General features: G+C 41.7%; 1 protein-coding gene and 1 long non-coding RNA gene across 4 annotated transcripts in view; one reads left to right on the plus strand and one right to left on the minus strand.

Moving 5' to 3' along the window:
- The window catches only part of LOC121033925 (uncharacterized), a 108675-nt gene extending 87881 nt beyond the window's left edge, over positions 1–20794 (minus strand). For both annotated transcript variants that reach the window (XR_005792196.1, XR_005792195.1), the window contains exons 1-2: positions 20688–20794; positions 14555–14625 (exon numbers count right to left, since the gene is read on the minus strand). This is a non-coding gene — a long non-coding RNA (uncharacterized LOC121033925). The remainder of the gene's footprint in view (positions 1–14554; positions 14626–20687) is intronic.
- Positions 19851–24303, plus strand: CUNH3orf80 (chromosome unknown C3orf80 homolog). 2 transcript variants are annotated; one of them, XR_005792192.1, is made up of 2 exons: positions 19851–21181; positions 24284–24303. XR_005792192.1 is itself a non-coding variant. In XM_040480631.1 (2 exons), exon 1 carries the CDS (start codon positions 20088–20090, stop codon positions 20826–20828), a length of 741 nt encoding a protein of 246 aa, XP_040336565.1. In that variant the 5' UTR covers positions 19851–20087; the 3' UTR covers positions 20829–20872; positions 21078–21174. The 2 variants fall into 2 exon arrangements, 1 of the variants encoding a protein (XP_040336565.1); XM_040480631.1 differs by lacking the exon at positions 24284–24303 and having other exon boundaries at positions 19851–20872; positions 21078–21174.
- Positions 24304–24991: the final 688 nt, after the last annotated feature.

Here is a 24991-nt window from a genome sequence, read left to right on the forward strand (position 1 = left end):
GAAGGGAAGGGAAGGGAAGGGAAGGGAAGGGAAGGGAAGGGAAGGGAAGGGAAGGGAAGGGAAGAAGAGTCATCTCCAAAAAGAGGGTAGGTAGGAATTGCATTCTGGCCCAGAACCAAGAATGAGGAGGGGCCTGAACTTAGATCTAGTCCCGAGGAACCATGATTCTTGGGTTCACTTGTACACAGAGAGAAGGCTATGAGGCCCACAACTTGTGTGCAGAACTGAAGAACAATACTGACTTACATTATTCAAGAAAGCCCATGCCTATCCCCTAATTCAGCCGCCGCTGTGGTTAATTCCCATCTTCTTTCTCCTTTGTCTATACTTCTCCCAGTCAGAACTTCTACATCTTCCCTCTTCTCAAAGTGATCCCAGGGAGGGAAAAATCTAGATAACTCCATAATCTCAACATAAGTTTCAAATATTTGACCATGCCTCTTCTCCTGTCAAAGTGACTGACACTTGTAACATCAGAAATTTGTGGAGTTTCTGTGGAAGTAGAGTCTTGTGGTGGGTGCCTTTGTAAAGCACTGGCTTTAACATTATGGAATTTTATCCACTTGAAAAGACTGCTATTTGTTAAGGAATTAAGATTAATGAGTTGATATGCTTTTATGATGGGAAAAGAGATAATTTTGAAATCTATATTTGGCCTTCTTTTATTGAAATATAAAATCACATGGCAGAGCATCTGGATGGTCTCAAAGCAGCAGTTGGCCAGAGTATGGGACTCAGTGGCTTTTGAAAGTGCACATTTATGTATTTAAAAAAAATTTTTTTTTAATGTTTATTTTTGAGAGCGAGAGAGAGGGAGACAGAGACAGAGGGTGCGAGCGGGGGAGGAGCAGAGAGAGAGAGGGAGACACAGAATCCGAAGCAGGCTCCAGACTCTGAGCTGTCAGCACAGAGCCCAACGTGGGACTCTAACCCACAAACTGCGAAATCATGACCCGAGCAGAAGTCAGATGCTTAACCGATTGAGCCACCCAGGCGCCCCTGAAAGTGCACATTTACTTTTAAATGAAAAATAAAAAGAAGAATGTTGGAGCGTAGGTAGCGGTGGTTATGCCGAGAAAATGTGCCTAGAGTAATCTGACATCATGGGAAATATCCTAGATCATTTGGCAGAGGAAATCCAGTGCTTCCACCAAGGGTGGTAGGAGATAATTCTAAGGAATTTAATGTATTAAAAGAAAAAAAGTAAGAGAGCAAAAGTAGAGAGAGAACAACAAAGGATGTTGAGACACCAAATATATATCTGCCCTTGGATCACAATTTTCTCTGCCACTGGGCATCTAACCACCCCTCTCCCATATATATTCATCTTCATTCACCTTTGACTCTCCAGTGATTTCCAATGGATTGCGGTTAGAATCCTAACAGATCTTGTCCAATGGTCTTCAATCAGGATCCCAATGAAAGACAAGCCAAGAACCCCATTTGCTCCTACTCTATTTGGAATACCTCCACATTCGCTCAACTTTCTATTAATGCCACTGACTTTGGAATTCTGGATAACAAATATAAGAAAGTGGTTCTGTTGTCAAGCATTCTGAATAGCTCCTTGTTATCATCACCAAGATCTTAAGTGATATGTTGTCCCCCTTGTGAGCTCATTAATCTCTGCTTTCCAGGGGGAGCTGTACAGTTACAAAGAATGACTCAGTGGAGGTCTGTAACAGCTGTCTGACTGTAGTACCACCAGGCCACAGGCACACTTTCCTGAGTGGACCGGGAATGCATATTAGGGGCAGGCAGGGCAGGCAACAGGGGGTTTGAGCTAATCAAAGTACAATGCTTGTTTAGAATTTATTGACGTGTTGTTAAATGTGTTGCAGTTTTTCCTAGTATGATGGCCATTTGTTTATTGATTTTTCAAAAGAGCTTTCAATATTGTGGTTTGTTTATCATGGGGGTTTGAGCTGTTGAAAGTTGACCTCAAAATTGATGTAATTAACTGGTTTTCGTTTGCTCTGTTTAATTGATGTTGTATTGCAGACAAAAAAAGTATGTGTGTGGGGGGGTATCCTTTTATAGTTAGCTGGATATTGTTTTTGGCTTTTAGAGCCTTCTGGTTACTCAACAATAACTTTCCAAATGTTAGCTCCACTTTGATTATTAGCTTTATGATGATTACTTTACCATTATGCCTAATCAACAGCTGTGCGGAAACTCATTTTAATCATATTTTTCCTGCTTAGAAATTAGCAGATGAAGCATAATTACTACCAAAGAGCTCTCCAGTTCTGATTGGCTGCCTCCTGTCTAGCATTATTGAAAATAAAAAGTGAAAACAAACTTAAAGAACACATAAGGCTTTTATTTTTACTTCATAAATAAAGTATGAACTCTTGACTTTTTTTCCCATCTGGAGGCTGACAATGAGTTTCTCATTTCTCTATCCTGAGACCAAACATTTTTACCAGATGACAGTTATTTCATGAACTAGATTAGTTAAACTAGATTAAAGGTGATCTTTACAGCATGTGACTTAAACCACCACAGAGTTGTGAAGGATGGCAACATTTCTTAATTCCTTCTCCAGAATTTAAATAATGGACTTTTCCTTTCTACATATTTCATGGAAGGATCAGAACTTTGCACAAGACTGGGGCTGGAATGCCTCAGAGAGACCATCTAATGTAGGGCTTGATTGTGGAGTAGATGTACCCCAGAGGGCTTCCAGAAATTCCCAAGGAGACCATGGCTCCAAAGAAGTTAAGACCCATAGAACGAATCCACCTCTTTTGTTTTACAAAACTAGAAACTAAGAGGGCCTCAGAGTCAGTGGTGGCAGAGGCAGGATTGAGAAGCAAGGTTCTCAGGACTTCCTGTGTCTCAGAGAAGCCACCACTTTCTCTCATCTGGCATCACTGTCAGCACCTCTTCCTGGAGGTTCAGCACCCCTCATGACACTGCCCTCTGACTTCTGCTCTGACAATAAATTTGGATGAGGGTATGATGTGCAGTGAGATCCATTGGACAAATGAGCCATTCCGACCTCAAACAGTGACCAAAGATGATGGACGGTTGTTTGTTTCCCTGGTACCACTGATATTCAGTGCAGTCAGGAATTTATGAGCCATGGTTTATAAAAACTCCACTTCCAAAATGAAATGGTGGGTCTACAACACCATCAAGGACCAGCCATGCAATTAAGCACCGGTCTTTAGATTTAAATGCTTTTGGGATGCCAAAGATTGTCATACTATTAACCAGTAACAGTTTGGAAGCTGTTGGAAGTACAATCCATATAACTTTATATAATTTCCTTGGGTTTCAGAAGTTATTGATACTTGATTATGAAATAATCCTACAACATTGGAATAAACATGGGAAGAATAGGTGAAACCTTCATTGTCTATAGTATCTTTTTTTTTTTTTTAAGATTTTATTTTTAATTAATCTCCACACTCAACACTGGGCTTGAATTTACAACCCTGAGAATAAGAGTCGCATGCCCCACCAACTGAGTCAGCCAGGGGCCCCCATGGTCTAGGATATCTTACAGGTCTGAACATCAAAACAAACAAACAAACAAGCAAATAACCTACAGAGCTGATACACTGGAAAGCAACGTTGCTCAAACTTTATGTGTTAGAATCACCTGGAGGTTTTGACAACACACAGATTGCTAAAGCCTACCCTGAAGTTTCTCATTCAGTAGATCTGGGATAGGGCCTGAGAATTTGCAGTTCTAGCACGTCTCCAAATGAGCCTGATGCTGCTGATCCAGGGATCACACTTTAAGAACCACTTGTCCAAAGCTAATAATTATCAACTGCTACTGGCTTTACAGTACCATCTTCACACTCACATATACCACTAACACTTGAATTAAATGCCTCTGAAATGCCTATCCCTAAGCAATCATCTGTCTGTCTGCCTCACCTTCCATTATACACACATCTGCCCCTTCCTCTTGTTCCCTCTCCCCAGTCATACACACAGCCTGCATTCCTTTAGGATGGGGAGGGGGGTGGGGGGAGGACAAGGGCAAAGGAGATTGATTTCTTTTTTGGATCTCCCACAAAGTCTAGCATAGTGTCTGTAAAGCTTGTTGCCTTGATTTGCAATGGAACAAAATTCAAGATAAGGGGGATAAGGGACTTTAAAAATCCACTCAGGCTTTAAGGTTTCATTTATTCATCATCTCCATGGCAGGCACGAGTTAGCTGTTCACTAACTGCATTTTCCCCTGTCAGTCCAGTGTACATAGCTGGATTATACTTTCCAGCCTCTCCTGGAGTAAGATGGAGTCTTGTGACTGATTCCAAGTCAATGGAATGTGCATCGTTTCTGGGACTGACCCCCAAACACCACCCACACAGGATCCTCCTTGTTCGTCCCTCTCCAGTGGCTGTAGACAGTTTAGCAGATAAAATGCTGGTGAAGGACCCTAACATGAATGCAGCCTGGCTTCCCAAAGCACTGTTTGAAGGAGAATTGCTCCAATCAGGACCTGTTTTGAACTTTCTAATGGCTACAAGTAAACTTCTATCGTCCACAAAGATTTTGGGAGTGCCTGTCTATCCTAGCCTTAAATGATTCTACAGCCACAGCTCTTATTTCACAGGTGTCTAGACTGCGGAAATGGCATCTGTGGGGTCTTCTTGTTTCTGACTCTCCCTCTCCCTCTTTTTTGTGAGCATCCAACTCATTGTGTCTTGATGTAAATGGTTTCCACTGTCACAGTAAGAAACTCCTCAAAGCCTTTAAGCCTGCCACCAACTGACAACTCTTACCCTGTTTTCCATGCGGTCCACATCCTATGGCTAACCATCTAAGTTAAGCACCTCTTTGAACACAGAACTGTTCATTAAGCACCCCCAATATGCCTACACAGTCCTGGACGTCTTCAGGAGAGGACTTACAGAGAGGTCAGTGCCCTGAGGTCTGCAATCCTGCTGCATGAGTTCTATTTGTCTCTCCTGGCCCTGAAGAATTCAGATTCCCTGGGGCTCTCATTCTGGCTGAAAATATGATTAGGAGGTTTACTCCCTATTTGTGCAAAAGAGTCCAGAAACTTGGCAGAGACTAATTGTTCCTGACTCTGAAGGCCCTAGCTAAGATCCTTTGGAGGCCCTTGTGAGGAAGAGAGAGGAATTATTGCTTTTGCAAGTGTCCTATGTCCAGGTGTTGTACTGGACACTTTATGTGCATTTTTTAAATTAGTGCCTGCCCTGAATCCTTCTGACTCCAAAGCTAGTGTTTTTTTCTAGCATAGCATATAGTTTCTCAAAAATCTTTCCAGGAATATGCCACACTGGGGAAACTCCAAACTCCTTGTGAGAGACACTATTTTTTTTTTATTCTTTTAAGTTTATTTATTTATTTTGAGAAAGAGAGAGTGTGGAGGGGTAGAGAGGGAAGGAGACAGAGAATCCCAAGCAGGCTCTACATTGCCAGCACAAACCCCGATGGGGGGCTCAAACCCACAAAACCATGAGATCATGACCTGAGCTGAAACCAAGAGTTGGACGCTTAACCGACTGAGCCCCCCAGATGCCCCTTTAATTTTTTTAATATTTATTTATTTTTGAGAGAGAGAGAGAAGGTGGGAGGAGGATCAGAGGGAGGAGGAGACACAGAATCTGAAGCAGGCTCCAGGCTCTGAGCTGTCAGCACAGAGCCCAACGTGGGGCTCAAAGTGATGAACTGCCAGATCATGACCTGAGCCAAAGTCAGATGCTTAACTGACTGAGCCACACAAGTGCCCCTAGACACTTTTTTTTTTTTTTTTTTTTTTTTTTACCACCAGACCCCTAGTTGTGGTTTAGTTAGGTTTAGAATGTGCCCAACTACTAAACTACATACCCCAGATCTCTTGCCACTAGGGGCTGGGTACACAACTCATCCTAGCTAATATGGTGTAAACACAATTGTTTAGGTAAAGCTTCTAGGAAAGCTCCCTAAGGCAATAGCAGATAGCTAGAATATAATTTTTTTCTTTATTTGTGTATGTCTTTTTAAAAATATTTTGTCCTTCTTTCTTCTTCCTGCCTGAAACTCAGATGTCATCACATCTGGAGGTGGAGGTGATATATTATAACCGTAGGGCAACAAAATGACATCACAGAACCGCATACCAGCTCCATGCTGCCTCCCTCTGGATTTCCTTTACATGAGAAAAAAATGAAAACACGTATTTATTTAAGCCACCATTGCTTCAGGTTTTCTGTTACTTGCAGTCAAACAAGATTCTAAGTGCTTCCCCTTTGAACCAATATACTACAGAAATGGTAGTAGATCTCCCGGCTCTTCTTGCCAAAACACATACCAGGTCTTCTGGCTCCTCTTTTCTCCCAAACCACACCCTCTAGAGTTTCTCTGGAGGGTCCCTACTGATGGGACTGTGGAGTGTGCAGGCTGAGATCCCAGCACCGAATAGGCACCAGCCAAAAGGGCAGTGTTTGTCTCCGAATGGATTCACCCTCCCACTGCAACTGAATCCTCCTACCCCACTTGAGCAAGCAGCCAATTATGTATTTAAAAGGACACAGAACAGCACTTATATGCATATGCCTAAACTACTAAATCATGGCATAGGTAATGGTCTTTCAGCTTATTTCAAACAACTATCAAGATTCCCCAGTTACACAGGAAGTTTTCCAAATGAGACCAACCTGGCTCTAATCATACCAGGGTCCTTGCAATAGTGACAGTAGTGAGGCACTGTACCTTGCATGGCTTCTTCAGCAGCAACCATTGCATGGAAACAAAGATGAACAGCATGAGAAGACTGTTTATGAGACACATTTGAAACGCCCCCAAGGATTCACAGAAATAACTGGGGAGAGACATTTGCTCTGATTACTATGGCTGTGTAGTAAATCACCCCAAAACTTACAGGCTTAGAACAACAATAAGAATTCAGTTCCAGGAATTCAAATGGGGCACAGAAGGCTGGCTTGGCTTTGTTTCTCAGTGTCCACAGCCTCGGCTGGCAGACTAAAAGGCAGGAAGCTGGAATCATCAGAAGATTCATTCATTCACGTGTCTGGTGGTTGATGCTGGCTGTTGGCTGGGGGCCTAGCTTGGGCTGTCATCTGGAGAATCCACATGAGGCCTCTCCATGTGGCCTGAGTTTCTCACAACATGGTTCTAAGGGCAAGTGTCCCAAGAGAGAGGACCGTATTACCTTTTATGACCTAGCCTTGGAAGTCATCCTGAGTCACTTCTCTATATCCTATTGGTTCAAAGGAAGGAACCATAAACTCCAGCTCTTTAGGGAGGCATGTTAATGTCACATTGCAAGAGCACATGAGATGGAATACACACGAGCGCACACACACACACACACACACACACACACACACACACATCAATACAGTTATCTTTGGAAAATACAATCTGCCACAACGTTGAAAAAATTTGGATGCCCTACTTTTATACTGGTGGGTGGGGGGTGGAGAGGGGAGGCAAGAGACAGGGATATACGGTTATTGCCATAGACCAAGTGAGAACTCAATGACCTATTCAATTTTATAGTTTGTATGTATTCTCAGGCCCTTGCAATCTTAGACAGTTTGGGCTATTATAACAAAGTACCATAGACTGGCTTATAGACAACAGAGATTTATTTCTCATAGTTCTGGAGACTGGGAAATCCAAGATCAGGGTGCCAGCACAGTCGAGATGAGGACCCTCTATGGGGTGGCAGATTGCCAACCTCTCATTTCTTATTCACATGAGAGAAGGAGTAAGGGAGCTCTCTGGGGACCCTTTCATAAGAACACTAATTCCATTCATGAGGCCTTCACCCTCATGACCAAATCACCTCTTAAAGGTCTCATCTCCTAATATTTTCACATTTGGGGTTGGGATTTCAAAATATTAATTCTGAGGTGACACAAACATTCAATCCATTACACGTGCATTTATTCCATTGTTTGGACTATAAGATCTGTTGTCCACATTTGCATTATTATGTCTTTTCCTGTCCCAACTCCTCCTTCCAGCTCCGGCTCACATTTCTCCTCCTTGGTAGAGCTGACCGCCCCCCTCGCCCCCTTGCCTCTGCTGCTGCTCCTTGCCCTCCTCGCCAAGCTCACAGAATTCATTTCTGTTACACCTAAATGGTTATATTACTCCTAATCAACAGTAGTTAATATCAAACATCAGTGGGGCATTATCTGAATATCCATTCTCTGATGTTCTTTTAAGCATCTAGTATTTAAGTGTAAATTTCCAATTATATCTAGAAGTATATATTGACTTACTGTAACTACAAACCAAGATGCAGTAAACATGCTCGGAAGAGCTTGCCAAAATGTTACTCTTAAGATCCTATTAAGGAGCTTTAATATTTTATTTTGGATTATGCAGATAAATTTTATAAACAAGGTTGTTAAAAAATAATGGGGATGAGAAAGCCTTTCTATCTCTTTCTTTATATCTGGGTAGAAGGATTAAAATACAAATCTAAGTCTTTACCCTACTGGGCAAGAAGTGGGGTGATTCTTGTTCAGTCCAGATTGATACAGAGACTCCCTGACTCCACGTCACTTCTCAGCAATGACCAACATCTACCAAGAGCCTATCATGTACCAGTTAACTTTAAGTACATCATCTCACTGGATTCTCACAATGATCCTGAAAAGGTACCATTATCCCAATTTCACAGAGCTAATAAATGCACCACTTGTATATGAACTCACACTTGCCTAATTCTAAAGCTCTGTACTTTAGACCACCCTGCACACTCTCTCTACTGATGCTGTGGTAGGTTACATGCTACAGCCTTTTTAGGTGGGAGTTCACCAGGCAGGCAGGGATCTCCAAGCCCTACTGGAAATAACAAGATCAGAGTTCAAATCTTAGCTCTTCTTTTTTCCTGTGACCTTGAACAAACCGCTCTCGAATCTCATTTTCTTCTACATCCTCTAAAATAATTTATTTATTGAGCACTTACTATATATCAAGCACTTTGAATTATCTCATTTAATCCTCACATAACCTTATAAATTATTACTATTATTTACTATTGTTACTGCCATTTATAGAGGAGGAAACGGAGGTTTTGGGTAGTTAGGTGACCTGTCCAAGACTGTAGAACTGATGGTAGAGCCAGATAAACCCAGGTCTGTCTGACTCCACACCTTCAACTCCTGACCACCCACATAACTGTCCCTATTAACACTTCCTCATCCATCTTGTTATAACAAACATGATGATGTTTGTGCAAGCATTTTATAAATGTTAAGCACGAAACAAGTGTTAGCGATTATGATTCTGGTTATGATAGGAAAACTGTGCGGGAAAAGGAACATTGACTCTCTGGGAATAAACGTCCACATAAACAGAGAAGTCTGGAATTCTGGAGCCAGTGTTCTCTGGAACCAAACAAAGACCGGCAGCCAGAATGTTGTCTTATTAGACGGTTCCACTTAGCACTATCCATTTTGTTCAGCTTTAAGAAAAAAGTAAATCACTGCAAATGTCTTTCCAAACTGCTTTAATTATAGATTAGCCTTGTCAATCTTAATAAAATTGTGCCTCTGTTTGAGGTTTATATATGGAAAAGTGCTCACAAGCAATTACTTTTATTTCCCAAGTCTGTCATTTAAAAAATTCTTACATTCACAGCTTGATCCCCCTAACTCTATTCTTAGACTCATTTTTAGTCTGACTCTGTCTACGACTAATTCATGGCCTCATGATATTGAACAATTTAAATGTCACATTAGTGGCCTAGTCATTGATTTTATATTTCTGTGCAGACTAGTAGACTTGAAGATGAAAACAGTGAGGACTGTACTAAAAATATGTATTTACTTCTGAATAATCTGATTTTATTATTAAAACAAGAAGAACTTTTTAAAATTAAGAAATCTTCAAGATTCACAATTCTAGGGGTGCCTGGGTGGCTCAGTTGGTTAAGTGTCAGACTTCAGCTCAGGTCACGACCTCATGGTTTGTGGGTTTGAGCCCCGTGTTGGGCTCCATGCTAACAGTGTGGAGCCTGCTTGGGATTCTCTCTCTTGCTCTTCTTCTGCCCCTCCCCTACTGGCACTCTTTCTCTCTCTCTCAAAATAAATAAATAAACTTAAAAAAAAATAATTAAAAAATAAAAGTGTTCATGGTTCTACAGAATGCTCTTAATTGGTGGCGAACAGCCCTTTCAGATTTTCTTGTGGATTTACTGAAAAAGTGGTACTTGCTTTGTTACCCTGGCAAAACCCAGTCCATGGGAATTTAGCCTATACTGAAGAAACCTAGCTTCTTAAAATATTAACTGGAGTTTCAGCTAAGAAAAAAAGTGGCAGTGAAGGAGTGTGGGGGGAGTTCCTTAGTCACACAAGTTAGGAAAATGCTATCGTCTATTGTTCCCTCTTATAGAACCACAATGTACCTTAACAAATTAAAGGTTCTGAAAAATCCTGCAGTAGTGAAGTTCATGTAGGTTTCTATAACTGGACATTTCCCAAACTTATTTGACCACAAAATGATTTTTCCAAATAACAATAACATCACATAGAACTCATCCTCTGTGAGACTTTGGTAAAGGCTATTATAATTGATTCTGAAATAAAAACGTCTGGGGCAGGTGACCAACCACGTGAACTTCCCAAGACATATTATAGCTAAGAGTATAATCTTTTTTATTTTTTTTAATTTAAAAAAAAATTTTAATGTTTGTTTATTTTTGAGAGACTGAGAGAGAGAGAGAGCACGAGCAGGGGAGGGGTAGAGAGAGAGAGAGAGACATAGAATCCAAAGCAGGCTCCAGGCTCTGAGCTATCAGCACAGAGCCTACACGGGGCTTGAACTCAGGGACTTCGAGCTCATGACCTGAGCTAAAGTCGGATGCTCAAACAACTGAGCCACCCAGGTGCCCCAAGAGATTTACACTGAGATTACATCCTAAAGGAGCTTGGTGATGCAGAGTAACACTGAAAAGCTCGCAGCATACTCTAAAGACCCTACAAATTTGGCATTATTTATTTACATCACAACTTACTCCAGAAAGATTTGTTGTAACTTATTACATAAATATAAATGGCAAAATATGAATAAGACTCAAAACAAAAAATAAATTGAATTAGAAAATCAAGGCTATAATAAAGAAAAAACATAAATATGGGGGGGGGGGAAGAGGAGGGACCAGCACAAATGTCACTAAACTTTAAATTTAGTTCTGAGCTGTCCAGCAACCAAAGCAAAAAGGGATTCTTGGCCATTTACATAATTAACCATGATGAAAAAGAAGAAAGTTTTAACAGGTCCAGTCTATAAGGAAAACAAGGCTTTTTTGAGCTGAATTCTAAAAGTAATCAAAGGGAGAATTTCATTGGAGACATAATGCCTCCAGCCATTTTCCAAATGCAGTAACAAATTTATGTGGCTAATTCTTATAGCATTGCCAATGATAAAGCTCAGGGCCAAATATTAAATTCTACAAAGTTAATGGGTTCCATTTGTCTTTGGCTGATTCAGGAAGACAAGTTACAAATCTAATAAAATCATGATAGCCCTAAGACAAATTAGCTTTGTACTTCACCATTTTCAAAATCAAACTAACAGGCAAGAAAAGATAATGCACTCTTTTTGGTTAAATAAAAATAGCTAACACTTACATAGACCTCACTATGTGCCAAGCAGTATTCTAAGCACTTTATATATATCCATTCACTTAATCTTCATAACCACTCTGTAAAGTAGGTATTACATTCTTTATTCTACAGATGGGGAAATACACACACAGAGATTCAGTGCTCAAGGTCACAGAGCAGTACTAACACTGTCTACTGTGCAGCAGTAGACAACTGAGGCCAACTAGCAACTGAGGCCAACTTTTCCATGTAGATGGGTGGGAGAAATGGGACTAGTCTTAGGCAACAGAGGGGGAAATACTACTCCCTTCAATCTATAGAATCAGAGGAATCATGTCATTTGTTATCACTGCATCCCGAGAGCTGTAGAAGATGGTTCAAGGCCACTGTATCAGTCAAGGTCCAACCAGAAAAAGAAATCATTCTGAGTATTTAAAACAGAGGGAATTAAATTAAATACAAGAAACTGGTTACACAGAAAGAACTAAGAAACCCCCAGGAAAGTGTGAAGCAGTCCAGAGATTAGCAACAATGGGAAGGAAGGAGCCTGGGGGCTGGCATTACCTACAGCAAACCTGCCCATGGGAGCCATGAAGGGAGCCATCAAAGAGCTCCAGGGCTCCCACTCAAGCTTCTCCCTTTCCCCCTCTCCAATCTTCCACTGGCTGAACACTGCCAGAATGCCGATACCCTCTAGGGATCAGACCTTCTATGATACAGGACAGAGCTGTGAAGGGTGAGAAATGGATCTAAAGCAAAAATGCCCAAGACTGGCCCAGGTATTAACAGTATAAAAGTGAAATTCTGTCTTCCAGTAGCTGGAGCATATGGGCTCCTCAGGAGGCAAATTGCCAGTAAATAACAGCTTCAGAAAAACCAGGGAATAGTTTCTTAGGAGAGGGGTACATGTTGAAAATATAAACAGGTTCATAAACTTAGGTAAATTAATTCCATAAAAATGCATTCAGTATCAGTTGTGTCCAAGTTGCCAAGGCAGTCTCCAAGTGGCCATGGCCCTTTGGAGTTCTGGAAGCTCTTCATGGATGTGCTCCCAACTCTAATCAATTCATGCTGTCCTATCTGAGCCCCACACCCGTATGGTGATGTCTATCCCATGGAATGGTGAACAGAGCGGGTTCTGTGACTTGTGTGCAGCAGGATAAACCTTCCTGCAGGAGGTTAGAAGAGTGACCCAACAGCAAATCAGGACTATAGAAAGATGGCTTGCTTACAGAAACATTTGAGAAATTTGCCTCATGAATTTTGAATAGAACACAGGCAGACTGGGAGGAGTTGCATTCAAACAAAAACACAGCCATGAGTGGGGAGGTAATGTGGGTGCAAGGGAACCCTTCAGGTGAGCCCTGCAAAGTTGTCAAAAGGGCGCCAGTACACAGAAAAATGGGAAACCACTGTTCTACAGAGGCACAGACACAACGCCTACTACTGGGAACTGATTTCTAGAAACCTGAAGATTAAGATATGAACACAACCTCCCGAAGCATGAGGTAGAAAATGAGAATTGCCGGAAATGGGAGATGGTGTTAAGGGGATTCCTAGAAAAAAGAAACAACTTCTAAATAAGGAAGGTGGACTTGGGGATGAGTAGTATAAATTATGGAGGGTAAGTGACATTGGAGTTGCATCTGATTTGGTTTTGACCTGCAGAGATGGGAAAAGAAAATTCCTGGTGGAGGGCACAGCCAAAGGGAAGGGACAACATCTCTAAAGCAGGGAGTTGGAGAGCCGAATCAGGCAGTCACTTATTGAAGTAAAGAGTGCAGGAAGGGAAGGGGTGGAAAATAGAAATGAAAAGGAAGATTAAGATCATACTCAAAAGGCCCTTTTAAAATTCATAGTCAGGTAAATCTACAATGGAAATTGTTAACTCACAATTTGAACGTTTGGTCTATATTGACAGCCTTTAAAGGCAAGTGTCTTGGAACACCATTGTCCGTGTCATTTAACGTTAGAAGTGAGACGCTGGGTACATGTTCCACAGCCCTATCCAGGGATTAATTGCTAGCTCAGAGGCAGAGACACTAGTCCGGCTGCCCTGTAGCTATAAAGTCACAGGCAAGGTGCTGAGCAAGAACAAGCACTTCACACTCGATGCAGGTGTGCAGAGAATATTCAGAAGAAAGCATTAACAACCAATATTTCCTCAAAATTAAAGGGAGGCAAAGGGTATATTACTAGTTTCAAGTTAAAATAATGGAGTGTAAAAATATTTCACCTTATTCATTTCATGCTATATGATTTTTATGCCAATGTGAGCATTTGACTGGTACATCAACCTACTGACAAATATATTCTAACTTCAACAATCTGACCATTTAAAAAAAGAATGAGTGAGAATGAATTCATTCAGCTGATATAACTGGAATTCTGATTTCAGATCTTCTGGCTTCATTAAATATATCTCATAATATTTGCGGTTTAGTTTTTATATCTCCAGCAAAAGAGAGAGAGAGAGAGAGAGAGAGAGAGAGAGAGAGAGAGAGAGAGAAAACTTGCCATGAGAAATTGATAAATTGCTATAAAGCAAAATTTAAATTTAGAAGGCTACGCCACTCATAAATAACATTGTATAGTCATTTTGTGTTTCAGAACCCAGTATAGCCTTACTTTTTCAAGCATATAACTTAGCATTATTGATGAGCACTGGACGGCTTAGTTCATGTATAGAGAATGGAACACAACGAAGGAGGGGAATTTCTTTTTTGTTTACAGAAATGCATACAAAAATGGCTGGCCTGTCATATTATCTAAATCATTATTAATGTGTTACTGAAAATGGCCAAAAAAGTGACAGAAATTATTTCCTCAGAAGAGTCTTGTATTCATGGTCTAGAACACAATCCAGTTCAACCCTCATTTTCCTTATAAATTGTCTGGTCTCTCATTGCAGCAGGGATTGTCAGAGAGATGACAAGTGCCTCCCCCACAGAGGCCCCTGAGCCATGCCCAAGTCAGGGAGTAAGATGCTTACTCACCCTCTTCGAGGAGCCCTGGATTCCACTTTCAGCACAGCCACCCCTTTGCTCTGGCTCTAACCTCTCTTCACCTGGAAAAGGGGATAAGAATAACTTCAGCCCATCACACAGGAATGTAGTGAGGAGAAAACAAAACAATGCACACGGAAGTGCTCTGAAAAGCTGAAAAATCAAATACAAATGTAGATGTTAGTATCTTCATAAGGCCTTGAAAGTACTCAACATTTTGTTTCCAATTTCAAGCCTGGTAGAAAGATTTCTATTTCCTTGTGCATCTAATTTGAACAAAAGATACAAACATCTCACTTTGACTTTTCTCCTGCTTCAAGCATTTGGCTTGAAGAAGCGTTTTTGTCAGCAAGCTGCCAACTCATAGAGTTGAAAGGAAATCCAAACCTCATTCCAAGTCAGGGGTGTGGAGGTAGAGAGGATAGGAAACATTGCTGGAACTTTCCTGGTGCAAAAAGAAACTGTTCAGACTACAGAAGTAACTATAATCACACAACCTGTTACAGACCCTGCAGAGAACCAGATATGATTTAAAAATTGAACAACAGGAAGAGACGGCTTGACTCTTTCAAGCTAATCAAGGTGAGTATATCAACGTTGAGGTAGAGATTATGTAGGTTTTGCCCCCAAGCATGAGATGACGGTGAATTGTCTTCCCACCTTGGGAACCTGTTATCATGCAGTTTCCTCTGCCTGGAACACACCTTTCCTCTTCACCTTGTCTTTTCTTAAAGAGCCATTTTTTTTTAATTGATTTATTCTTGAGAGAGAGAGAGCAGGGGAGGGGCAGAGAGAGAGGGAGAGAAAGAATCCCAAGCAGGCTCTGCACTGTCAGCGCAGAGCCAGACCTGGGGCTTGAACCCACGAACTGTGGATCATGACCTGAGCTGAAATCAAGAGTCGGATGCTTGGGGCACCTGGGTGGCTCAGCTGGTTAAGTGTCTGACTTCGGCTCAGGTCATGATCTCCCGGTTCATGAGTTTGCGCCCCATGTCAGGCTCTATGCTGACAGCTCAGAGCCTGGAGCCTGTCTCTCTCTCTGCCCCTCTTCTGCTCGTACTCCATTTCTCTCTCTCTCTCTCTCTCTCTCTCTCTCTCTCTCTCTCTCTCTCTCAAAAATAAACAAAACATTCAAAAAAAAAAGAGTTGGATGCTTAACCAACTGAGGCACCCCCTCAAGGAGCTATTTCTTAGGGAAGACTCTCCTGCTGACACCTCCACCACCCCCCATTCCAGTTCATGTTTCCAGTGTAAAAAATGTGAGCAAGCTAAACTCCTTTATAATCACTGACCATTGTTGGAATTAGTGATTCATTAATTTAACTGATGAGTGTCTGTTGTTCTTTCTCCCTATCCCAGTAAGCTCTGTGAGGACAGGGAAGAGTTTGACTTTATAGAATCCCCACAACAGAATACAGCATCTCCTAACTCAGAGAGGGCCCTCATTAAATATTTATTAAATAAGTAATCAAAGAAATACGATCTGAAAAGAACATCAAAGCAGATTATTTCAGATCACAAATTATTTCTATATAAGCACATTGATGTAAATATATGCTGCATTACAATAAAATCCTTAATTAACTGTTGCTCAGGGAGAACATATTGCAAATGGAGGGAAACCATAAAATGAGAAGGTTAATAAATCAATTTTAATAACAAGTTAATAGTAAGGAAATATGTTGCACGCTCTGAATAAAGATTTCTTATGGATTGGATGGTTTCTAAGGTCCCAACTGCCCATGTTTAGACATTTTGAAGAAGGGACGTGAAAAGGGCAGAACAACTGCTTCCCAAGCTGGAAGGCACATCTCCTTGTCAGTGAACATCAGAGAGAAACTCCCTTCTGGACCAGGTATCACGTGATAGAACAAAAAGTTACATGATGAGGCCACCCAATCTTTCTCAAGCTATCGGGACAGTTCCCAGAAGCGCAGGTAGGACAGCGGCCAGTTTTGTTGCATCCTGTTTACTTTCTTCTGTTTTAAAAAGTTGAAAAGTAGCGCTAATTTAAAAAAAATTTTTTTTCAACGTTTATTTATTTTTTGGGACAGAGAGAGACAGAGCATGAACGGGGGAGGAGCAGAGAGAGAGGGAGACACAGAATCGGAAACAGGCTCCAGGCTCTGAGCCATCAGCCCAGAGCCTGACGCGGGGCTCGAACTCCCAGACCGCGAGATCGTGACCTGGCTGAAGTCGGACGCTTAACCGACTGCGCCACCCAGGCGCCCCGAATCAATATTTTTAAAGTCATTTCATATCACATTGTCACATTTGACCGTAAGTCAGCACACAGCCTGAGGTGGGGCTCTATCCCACAACCTTGGGACCATGACAAGCCGAAACCAAGAGTCGGACGCTTAACCGACTGCAGCCACCCAGGCGCCCCAAGTAGCGCTAATTTGACATTCATTCATACGAGTGTAAATAAATGAGGAGGATAAAATTTTCGAACAATATTATTTAAGCACTACGGCAAGATAAAAGTTAGTGTTCTTAACTGCTATCAAGCTATACTCCGAGACCAGTCTTTTTTTGGATAAAAGTCAGTTCCCACCCGCCTTCCGTCTGTTTTTTTTCTCTTGCACACACTTATTTACACCCAATTCGGTGCCAATTTTCAACAAAATTAGGTTTCCTTTTAATTTTTACATTACGATCTTCCTTTATCTTTCAGGTATTCTATGGGACATAGAACTATATGCTATCTTCCTCACTAACTGGAATTTATAACTATCTGTGAGCCAAGTCTGCCCCCACTCATTTGTGTGTTAAACAAATATAAAGAATAAGGACGCTGAGTAATAAAGATCATGTCTCTTCTGGAGCTTTTAAAGCTATAGTGTTTCTTTTTGTTCCTTCGAAAGGTTGTACGCGATAAATTACATTACAAATAAAAATGAATCAAGTGAGACGGAGAGGTCAGAGAAGAAATACAGAGGCGCCAGTTTCTGTAGAGGGTCTTTAATGGATGGTATTTTGAGGCTATCAATTTGGAAAGAAAAAAAGTAAGTAAAAGTCCATTTCATACTCATTTTGCAGACCTCATCCTTTTCTTTGTTTTCATACAATTAACTCTGCCAGTGTTTTATTTTATACAAGATCTATGTTGATCTTCTACTCTGTCCTAATATTATGCAAACAAATTCTAACTCCTTAAAGGCAGACAGAAATTAAACCATTCAAATGCTGTTGTTTAGTAATTTCAAAATAACAATAAGTAAGGCATTTTCACCTATGTATCACGTCACGCCACTCCCCCTTAATTTTTGTCATTGTTCCTACTACTACTAGCAGAAATCCTAAAAGATCAGATAATAAAGACCCAAACAGGTCTTTACATTTTTTTCAATTTCGTAACTAAAGCCCATCTCAAACTATGAACTGCCTTCATTCTTGAACTTACTTTAAAATTGTCAATTTGTTTTTTCTCTGGGAAAGTAAGAATAAGTCATGACCAAAGGGGAAACTGCCACTTGTTGCCCTTTATGGAGTCTCTCCTTCACTCCATTTAATGGCAAATGGGAGTGCAGACCTGGGTTTACTCAATGCCAGTGGAGGAATCCTTTTTTTCCCCCCCATAACAGCAAACATCTAGCAGAGTTCCTTGAATATAGAAAATGTTCAATGTAAATCTGGCAAAAAAAAAAAAAAAAAAAAAAAACAGAGGAAGAGTGAATAAAAGAATAATGCAATTTTCATTGTTTAAAAATGAATCATTTCCACTCCTTTATCTGACTACGATTTGAAACCCCTTGATAATCAAGTTTTACCAAATAGTTTTAATGACTCGGTACAGAGAAATAGACCAGGGTACAGAGAAATGTGGCTTTAGGAGAGCTTAGAAAGAAGGACCTGTGCTCAACCAAGTGTCACATGAAACTTGGCAGTGGCATTTCCAAGCTTCTCCAGAAGCAGAAAGGATTGTTTTAGAGTATAAGGCAAAGTAAGGTGTTCCCAGGAGCAGAAATATTTTAAATGTTTTCATTTAGGCAGGGCAAATGGCCTGTTTAAATCAAACGACCACCCCTAACCTTGGTTCATAAAGCTATTGGGGAGATACAGTGTGACTTACTCTGAGAAAAACCTGCTTTTATCTGGCCTACATCTGAATCCTGCTTGTCTCTATATTTTCCTTTGCTTTTACTTTTTTCTCTCATTGACTATGGAATTTCCTGTTTGATTTTTCTATAGGGGTCCTAGTGTTTAAGGGGTGAAGAAATGAATAAATTCTAATCCTAAAAAGATAACTGTTTCAATCTGCCTTAATAAAAGCACAAGTTCCTGGCTTCTCCACGGTGTCACTCTAAGACGCTTCTTGAGGCCACCACCCAGCAGATAAGTTGCTTACTGGTCAGGAACCGCGGTAACTCTCCTCCCTCCCGTGCACTAAGGGTCATCCCCAGGGAGTAGTGACTTCAAGGACAGGTCTTTCGTCCCCTGTGCTAAGTGAGAGCACAGACGTCCTTTAAAGACAAACTTTGCAAACAAGAATAACCTTGAGAAAGACCCTTATACGCAGATCAATGCTCAGGAACGGTGCCAACCACTTACAACTCTCCTTTGACATTTCACAGATGTGTTTCACGCTAGGGAAGAGGCCTCCTTCTACACCGAAACCCAAATCCATGCTTTGTGTCTTGGGTGCAGTGGGGGACTTATCGGATGAGCCGCTGGGGAAATACGTGCCCCCTATGCTCTCTTTGGTCAACTAGAGTCACCTTGGCAGAGGGTTCCCCTGCCTCCCAGGGGATACTTCTGTGGTGCCTTGACCTAAGCCTCTCCCGGGAATTCTTTCTGTTCGGGAGGTCTTGTGGAGTGCAGCTTCACAGTCCCACGGATCTGCCCAGAACCATCCGGCGGTCCCCAGCCCCCAAGCTCTGGGACGGCTTCGAGGCTGCGCTAGCCATTAATGGACATCATCCATTTTTAATCAGAAAGATCAGAAGAAAGATGGTAAGCGAATCCCAGTCGCAAGTCAATTTAAATAACATTCCTGGGGAAATCCAATCACTTAAAACTGAGACACCTACGCGAGCAAGAGCCCCCGCCCGACTAGCAAGGAAGAGCTCGACGGCTGAATTAATCAAGATCAGGGGGCTCCAGAGCTGAGCGCGGAGCGTTAACCCTTCCAGCCCCGGAGAGTGACAAGGGGGCTTGCAAAAGCGCGGACGGCCAGGGCGAAGATGCCCACGGCAGCCACGCACAGGCTGCCTCTGCCATCTTGGGCGGCTCCGAACGCCCAGAGCTCTACCCGGGAGGCTGGGCGCTCGCGGTTAAGGTCAGCAGCTCAGGAAGCCGCTCCGGCTGCGAGGAGAGGCCGCCTCCCGCAGCCTCTGCGCGCCTTGGGCTCCTCCTTCCGCCCAAGCGTGGCCAAGTGAGTACTGCTCCGGCCGCAGGTAGCCGAGGCGCGGGAGGCGGCGCGCTGGACCCAGAGGAGCGCCCGGGGAGGGGCCGACGGACACGCGGACAGACGGATTCCCCCAACCCCCGCCCGGGACATTAGCAACGGTCTGCGCGGGCCATGTGGGGGCCCGGGGTCACAGCCGAGGGCCTGTCGGTGGCGCCCGCACCGCCGCCGCTGCTGCCGCTGCTGCTACTGCTGACGCTGGCGCTCGTGGCGCCCTCGCGGGGCGGCGGGGGCTGCGCGGACCTGGCGTGTGGCGAGCGGGAGCGCTGCTGCGACGCGGCCAACGCCACAGCGGTGCGCTGCTGCAAGCTGCCGCTGCACGCCTTCCTCGACAACGTGGGCTGGTTCGTCCGCAAGCTCTCGGGGCTGCTTATCCTGCTAGTGCTCTTCGCCATCGGCTACTTCCTGCAGCGCATCATCTGCCCCAGCCCACGCAGGTACCCGCGCGGTCAGGCGCGGCCCGGGCAAGCACGGCCCGGGCCGCCGGGGGGCGCGGGGCCGCAGGGGGCCGCGGGGCCGCCCGACGACGACGACGACTCTCCCGCGCTAATGCGCGACGAGGCGGCCGCCGGCTCCCAGGACTCACTGCTGGACAGTGGAGGCGGGGGCCGGGGAGGCGGAGGGCGCTCGGCCCCCTCCTGCGCCTCCGAGCACGAGCTTCGCGTAGTCTCGCCGGTCTTCCTGCAGCTGCCCAGCTACGAGGAGGTCAAGTACCTGCCCACCTACGAGGAGTCCATGCGGCTGCAGCAGCTCAGCCCCGGGGAGGTCGTGCTGCCCGTGTCGGTGCTTGGCCGCCCACGAGGCGGCGGCGCCGGGGAGTCAGACGGCGGGGAGGGCCGCTTCCCGCTCATCTGAGCGTCTACGGCCGCTCGAGGACCGCGCGGACAGAACGGGGCTAGGTGGGCTGCGGGTGGGACGCAACGGCCGAGGTGGTACCTGCCACCGCCAACTGCCTCAGACCCCGCCTGGTACCCGGGCCGAATCGCCCGTCGCTCGGCGACTGGGCTGGAGTCACTCCCGTTTCCCCCCCCCCCCCCCCCCCGTTCCCCCCCCCCCCCCCCCCCCCCGAGATCTTAAGTTTCCCTACGTTTCATTCGGTTCAAGGAAACGTTAGGCGCGCGCGGCTGGGGCCACAGCAGCGGACAACCCAGGAGCGCAACTTCGAAGACCGTCCCTACCCTCAGCCTCTGCTCAGACTGTGTTCACTCGTAAGTGCCTGCTTTCCGAATCAAAGAGAACACGTGAGCCCTTTCGTGAGTCGGGAGAAAGGTAGCAACCTTTAGGGATGAAGGGAAAGGGACGCAGTTCCATACCTCTCCCTCTTGCCCAGACAGGTCACGGTCTCCGAAGATAAGCCAAGGGCTAGGAGCCGTGGGGGTGAGCCACCACTGGAGACTGCTGCGCGCGGTCGGGGAGATCAGCTCCTAGGTATGATTGAATCCCTCCCTTACGGGGAACACCCACCCTCCACCAAAAAAAAAACTTGCTATCTTCCTGGCCAAGTATAGTCACAGCTGATGGCTCACAATTTGATGAGGAATACCCAGGATATCCAGTTAGGGGGTGTACCTATTGAAGATACAGCATTTAGGTATATTGAAGACCGTATTTGTAATAAGGTACAGTTGGGCTTTTGATTTTTCAATTACTGAGAAGATATTTATATTTATTTGTCTTTTATTTTTATATTTTTACCATGGATTGAACGTATCAGGAGTGTGTGCAGTTAATGACATGATAATCGTCTTTTCCTCTTTTTTAGGTCTTAATGGCCTAAATTGTCATTATTGTTTAATAAAATGTTGGACATTATTTCATTTACAATGGGGGAAAAAAGGAGGCATGGTCAAACGAGAAAACATATGTGACATAAAACACATGACGGATATCTTATTTTCACTATTTGAGATGAATATATTTTATTTTTAGTACTGTGTCATAACATGACTTTTTGTAATAACTATAGATTGTGTAGTCTAGGTCTTAATTGTGTCATTCACCACATAGTTATATGTAGAAATGATTGATACACGTATGCCGTACCATGAAGCATGATGTCATGCACTTTTCCCTCTATTTTAAAATACATTCCACAACATGATACAAAACATAAGAACTTGTGACTTGTGACTTCTCTTCAAAGCCATAATTGTGCAAGTAATATACTACAGAAGGATTTAGTCAACCTATCCTAAGAAAAAAATAAATGTCATTGTATCAGTTCCACCATCCTATGAAATGTCCTTTAAGCAAATGGTAATTTAAAATAATATATTAAAATGCATATGTATAATGTACATATGTATATTGTCTCTGTACAATATACACATTGTATACCACATAATTATTATACTTTATGATTGTCATGAAAAGTAGGAAACAAAAGGTTTCTCTGCTTGTGGAAAGATGAGTGTTATTAAGAAAGATTTTACACGGGAACCACACATATGTACCTAGAAACACTGATTTTATGACTGAAAACTTTGACAGTCCTGAAATTGTATTAGAAGAAACTGATGATTAATTTGAGAAATGATTTAATTGAGAAATTAATGTGAGAAAATGATTTAAACTTTTAAAGGCGAATAGAAAAAGTCTGGCAGTTCTAAGAAATCTTAAAATGTCTGAATTGTAATAGAATAGAATGGTTTACTCTAAAGTTCTAAAAGCTAATGACCCTGTCATTGAAATCATTTGAAGTGTATTAAAGCATAGAAAAACATTAAAATCTTTCTGTCTGTAAATTATATCAGATGTGTGACTATATGGTATGTATTAAAATATGAAATGTGTATCTTTGTTATTTATAAGCAGTCTTAAGCTGTGAGTTGGCAAAACAATGAGTTGAGACTACATGAATTGACAATGGCACAAGATTTAATGAAATCATAGCATATTGAATAATTGTGTATATTCACGTTAGTCAAACACTATAAATCTCAGTTTTACGTGTGGCTATCAATACTACCCACCATTCAAACAAACTGGAAAGTTGCCTTAATCTTTTAAATTATTTATCCTTTGAGGGTACACTGTTTTAGACACTTCTTCAAATTCACCATATCTGAAACATCAACATAAATATCCATATATATATCCATCCTGTATGTTGTTGCTATTACTAACATCTTGACCTTTGCAACAAAATCTTGTAAAAATATACTTATAATATGAATCAAGTATATTTCCTTTGTATCAACTATGGAACAATTCCCTAAAATTCAGAATGTCTGTAACGTAACACTAATCATGAAGGAGATTACACTAAATTTTAAAATTACAACAAACAACGTTTGGTTTTTTTCCTAGTCATCACACAAGCTTTTATGCACATCCCTCATTTAATAAAAATGAGTTTGACTCTGTGTTTTTCTTGCACTTCTTTGATTTACCAAGCACAATTTTGTGGGAAAAAAATTCTTAAAAACTATTTTTATTAATGATGAACGAATGTGTTTCATGGTAACGCAAACATATATAACATACCACGTTAATACAGAACCTGTGTATTCACATTGCTAAAATATCTGGATAGAAATATTTTTAAGGTACTATGGGCAGTATTTAGATGTTCAATTTTATAGATATTACCTGGAAATTATTTATTACATAGAACTAGTAGAGAATAGAAATGTAAAAAACATTAATGTAGAAAAGTTATTCTCTCACTTGAAAATAATTCATGATATGAAGATTTTACTTATTTTCAATCTTTTATATATAGGTCAGAGCACAGGTATATATATACACACACATATATATAAATATACACACATATATGTATATATGTATATATTTATGTATGTATAAAATCACCAGTTGCTTAAAGACATGACTATTTTCTGTTTATATTTTTATATATTATATAATTATACATGTGTATACACACACACACATATAAAATAATCTACTGCTTAAAAGCAATTTTGTTGTTGGTGTTCAATATCATAACAAAGGGGATAATGTCTTCTTGAGATAGAATGACAGTTTTAAGAGGCCATTAAATCAACCATGGAAAATGGCTTTGGCAATTATGCCAAAGGGCATGAGGTGTACTATATAAGGAAAACAAGATTCAATTGTAAAGGCTGAAGGGAATATTAAGGAAATAGCCTCGACAGTTTAAAAGACAATATGCTAAGTACCTTAATGTACTTTATGTATACAGTTTCTCTCAAGTGGAATTAATAAAGGAAACAGTTCATAGCTGGAACTTATTATGTTATAAACATGATGGTGTTCAGATTTATACAATGTTCTGTACTGATTTCTGTAAAAATTTTATGAACATAATTAATTTGGATTTCCAGATTGAAAGAAACAATGATGAATCGTTTTATTTTGAGCAGCCCGGCGTTAACCATCTCTGCAAAACTGTAAGTTGCTGACAACGAATCAGTGATAGAATATTTGGCAAGTTTATATCTGACCTCAGTTTACAATTTACTTTTTCATTCTCCTTTCATCCATTGGTAAAAGATGAAAAGCTAAGGGAAGGTATTTTATCAACAAAGAATGAATCAACAAGCAGCTAACTGTAAGGAATTAAGATATCCTTTCCTCCATAAAGATGGAGGAAAATTTTTAAAAAATAATTAAGACATCCTTCCATCTTTATGAAGGAAAGGATGTCTTAATTCCTTTTTGAAAAATTTGCCTATAAAGTAATCAAATGTCAAATAAAACCAATACTTTGATTATATTTAAATACATATAGAACCTAATTTTATTTATTTTACTTACAGAATTTGCTTTAAAAAAAAAAAAAGATTTTATTTTTAAGTAGTCCCTACACTTGATGTGAGGTTGAAACTCACAACCCTGAGATCAAGCGTCGCTTGCTCCCCTGACTAAGCCAGTCAGGCCGCCCTCAGTTTAAATTTTATGACAAAAATTATACTATGACGGACATTTATGTTGGCCATCAACCTAAAGATTATCACTTTTTTTTCCCCTTCAACTTCTTAGCTAAGCACCTTCATTGTCTTGATTTCTCCTAGTTCTTATTTTCTTTCTTT

The sequence above is a fragment of the Herpailurus yagouaroundi genome, unplaced genomic scaffold (assembly GCF_014898765.1).
Source record: "Herpailurus yagouaroundi ecotype Mexico unplaced genomic scaffold, PumYag 159, whole genome shotgun sequence".
Classification (NCBI taxonomy): Eukaryota; Metazoa; Chordata; class Mammalia; order Carnivora; family Felidae; genus Herpailurus; species Herpailurus yagouaroundi.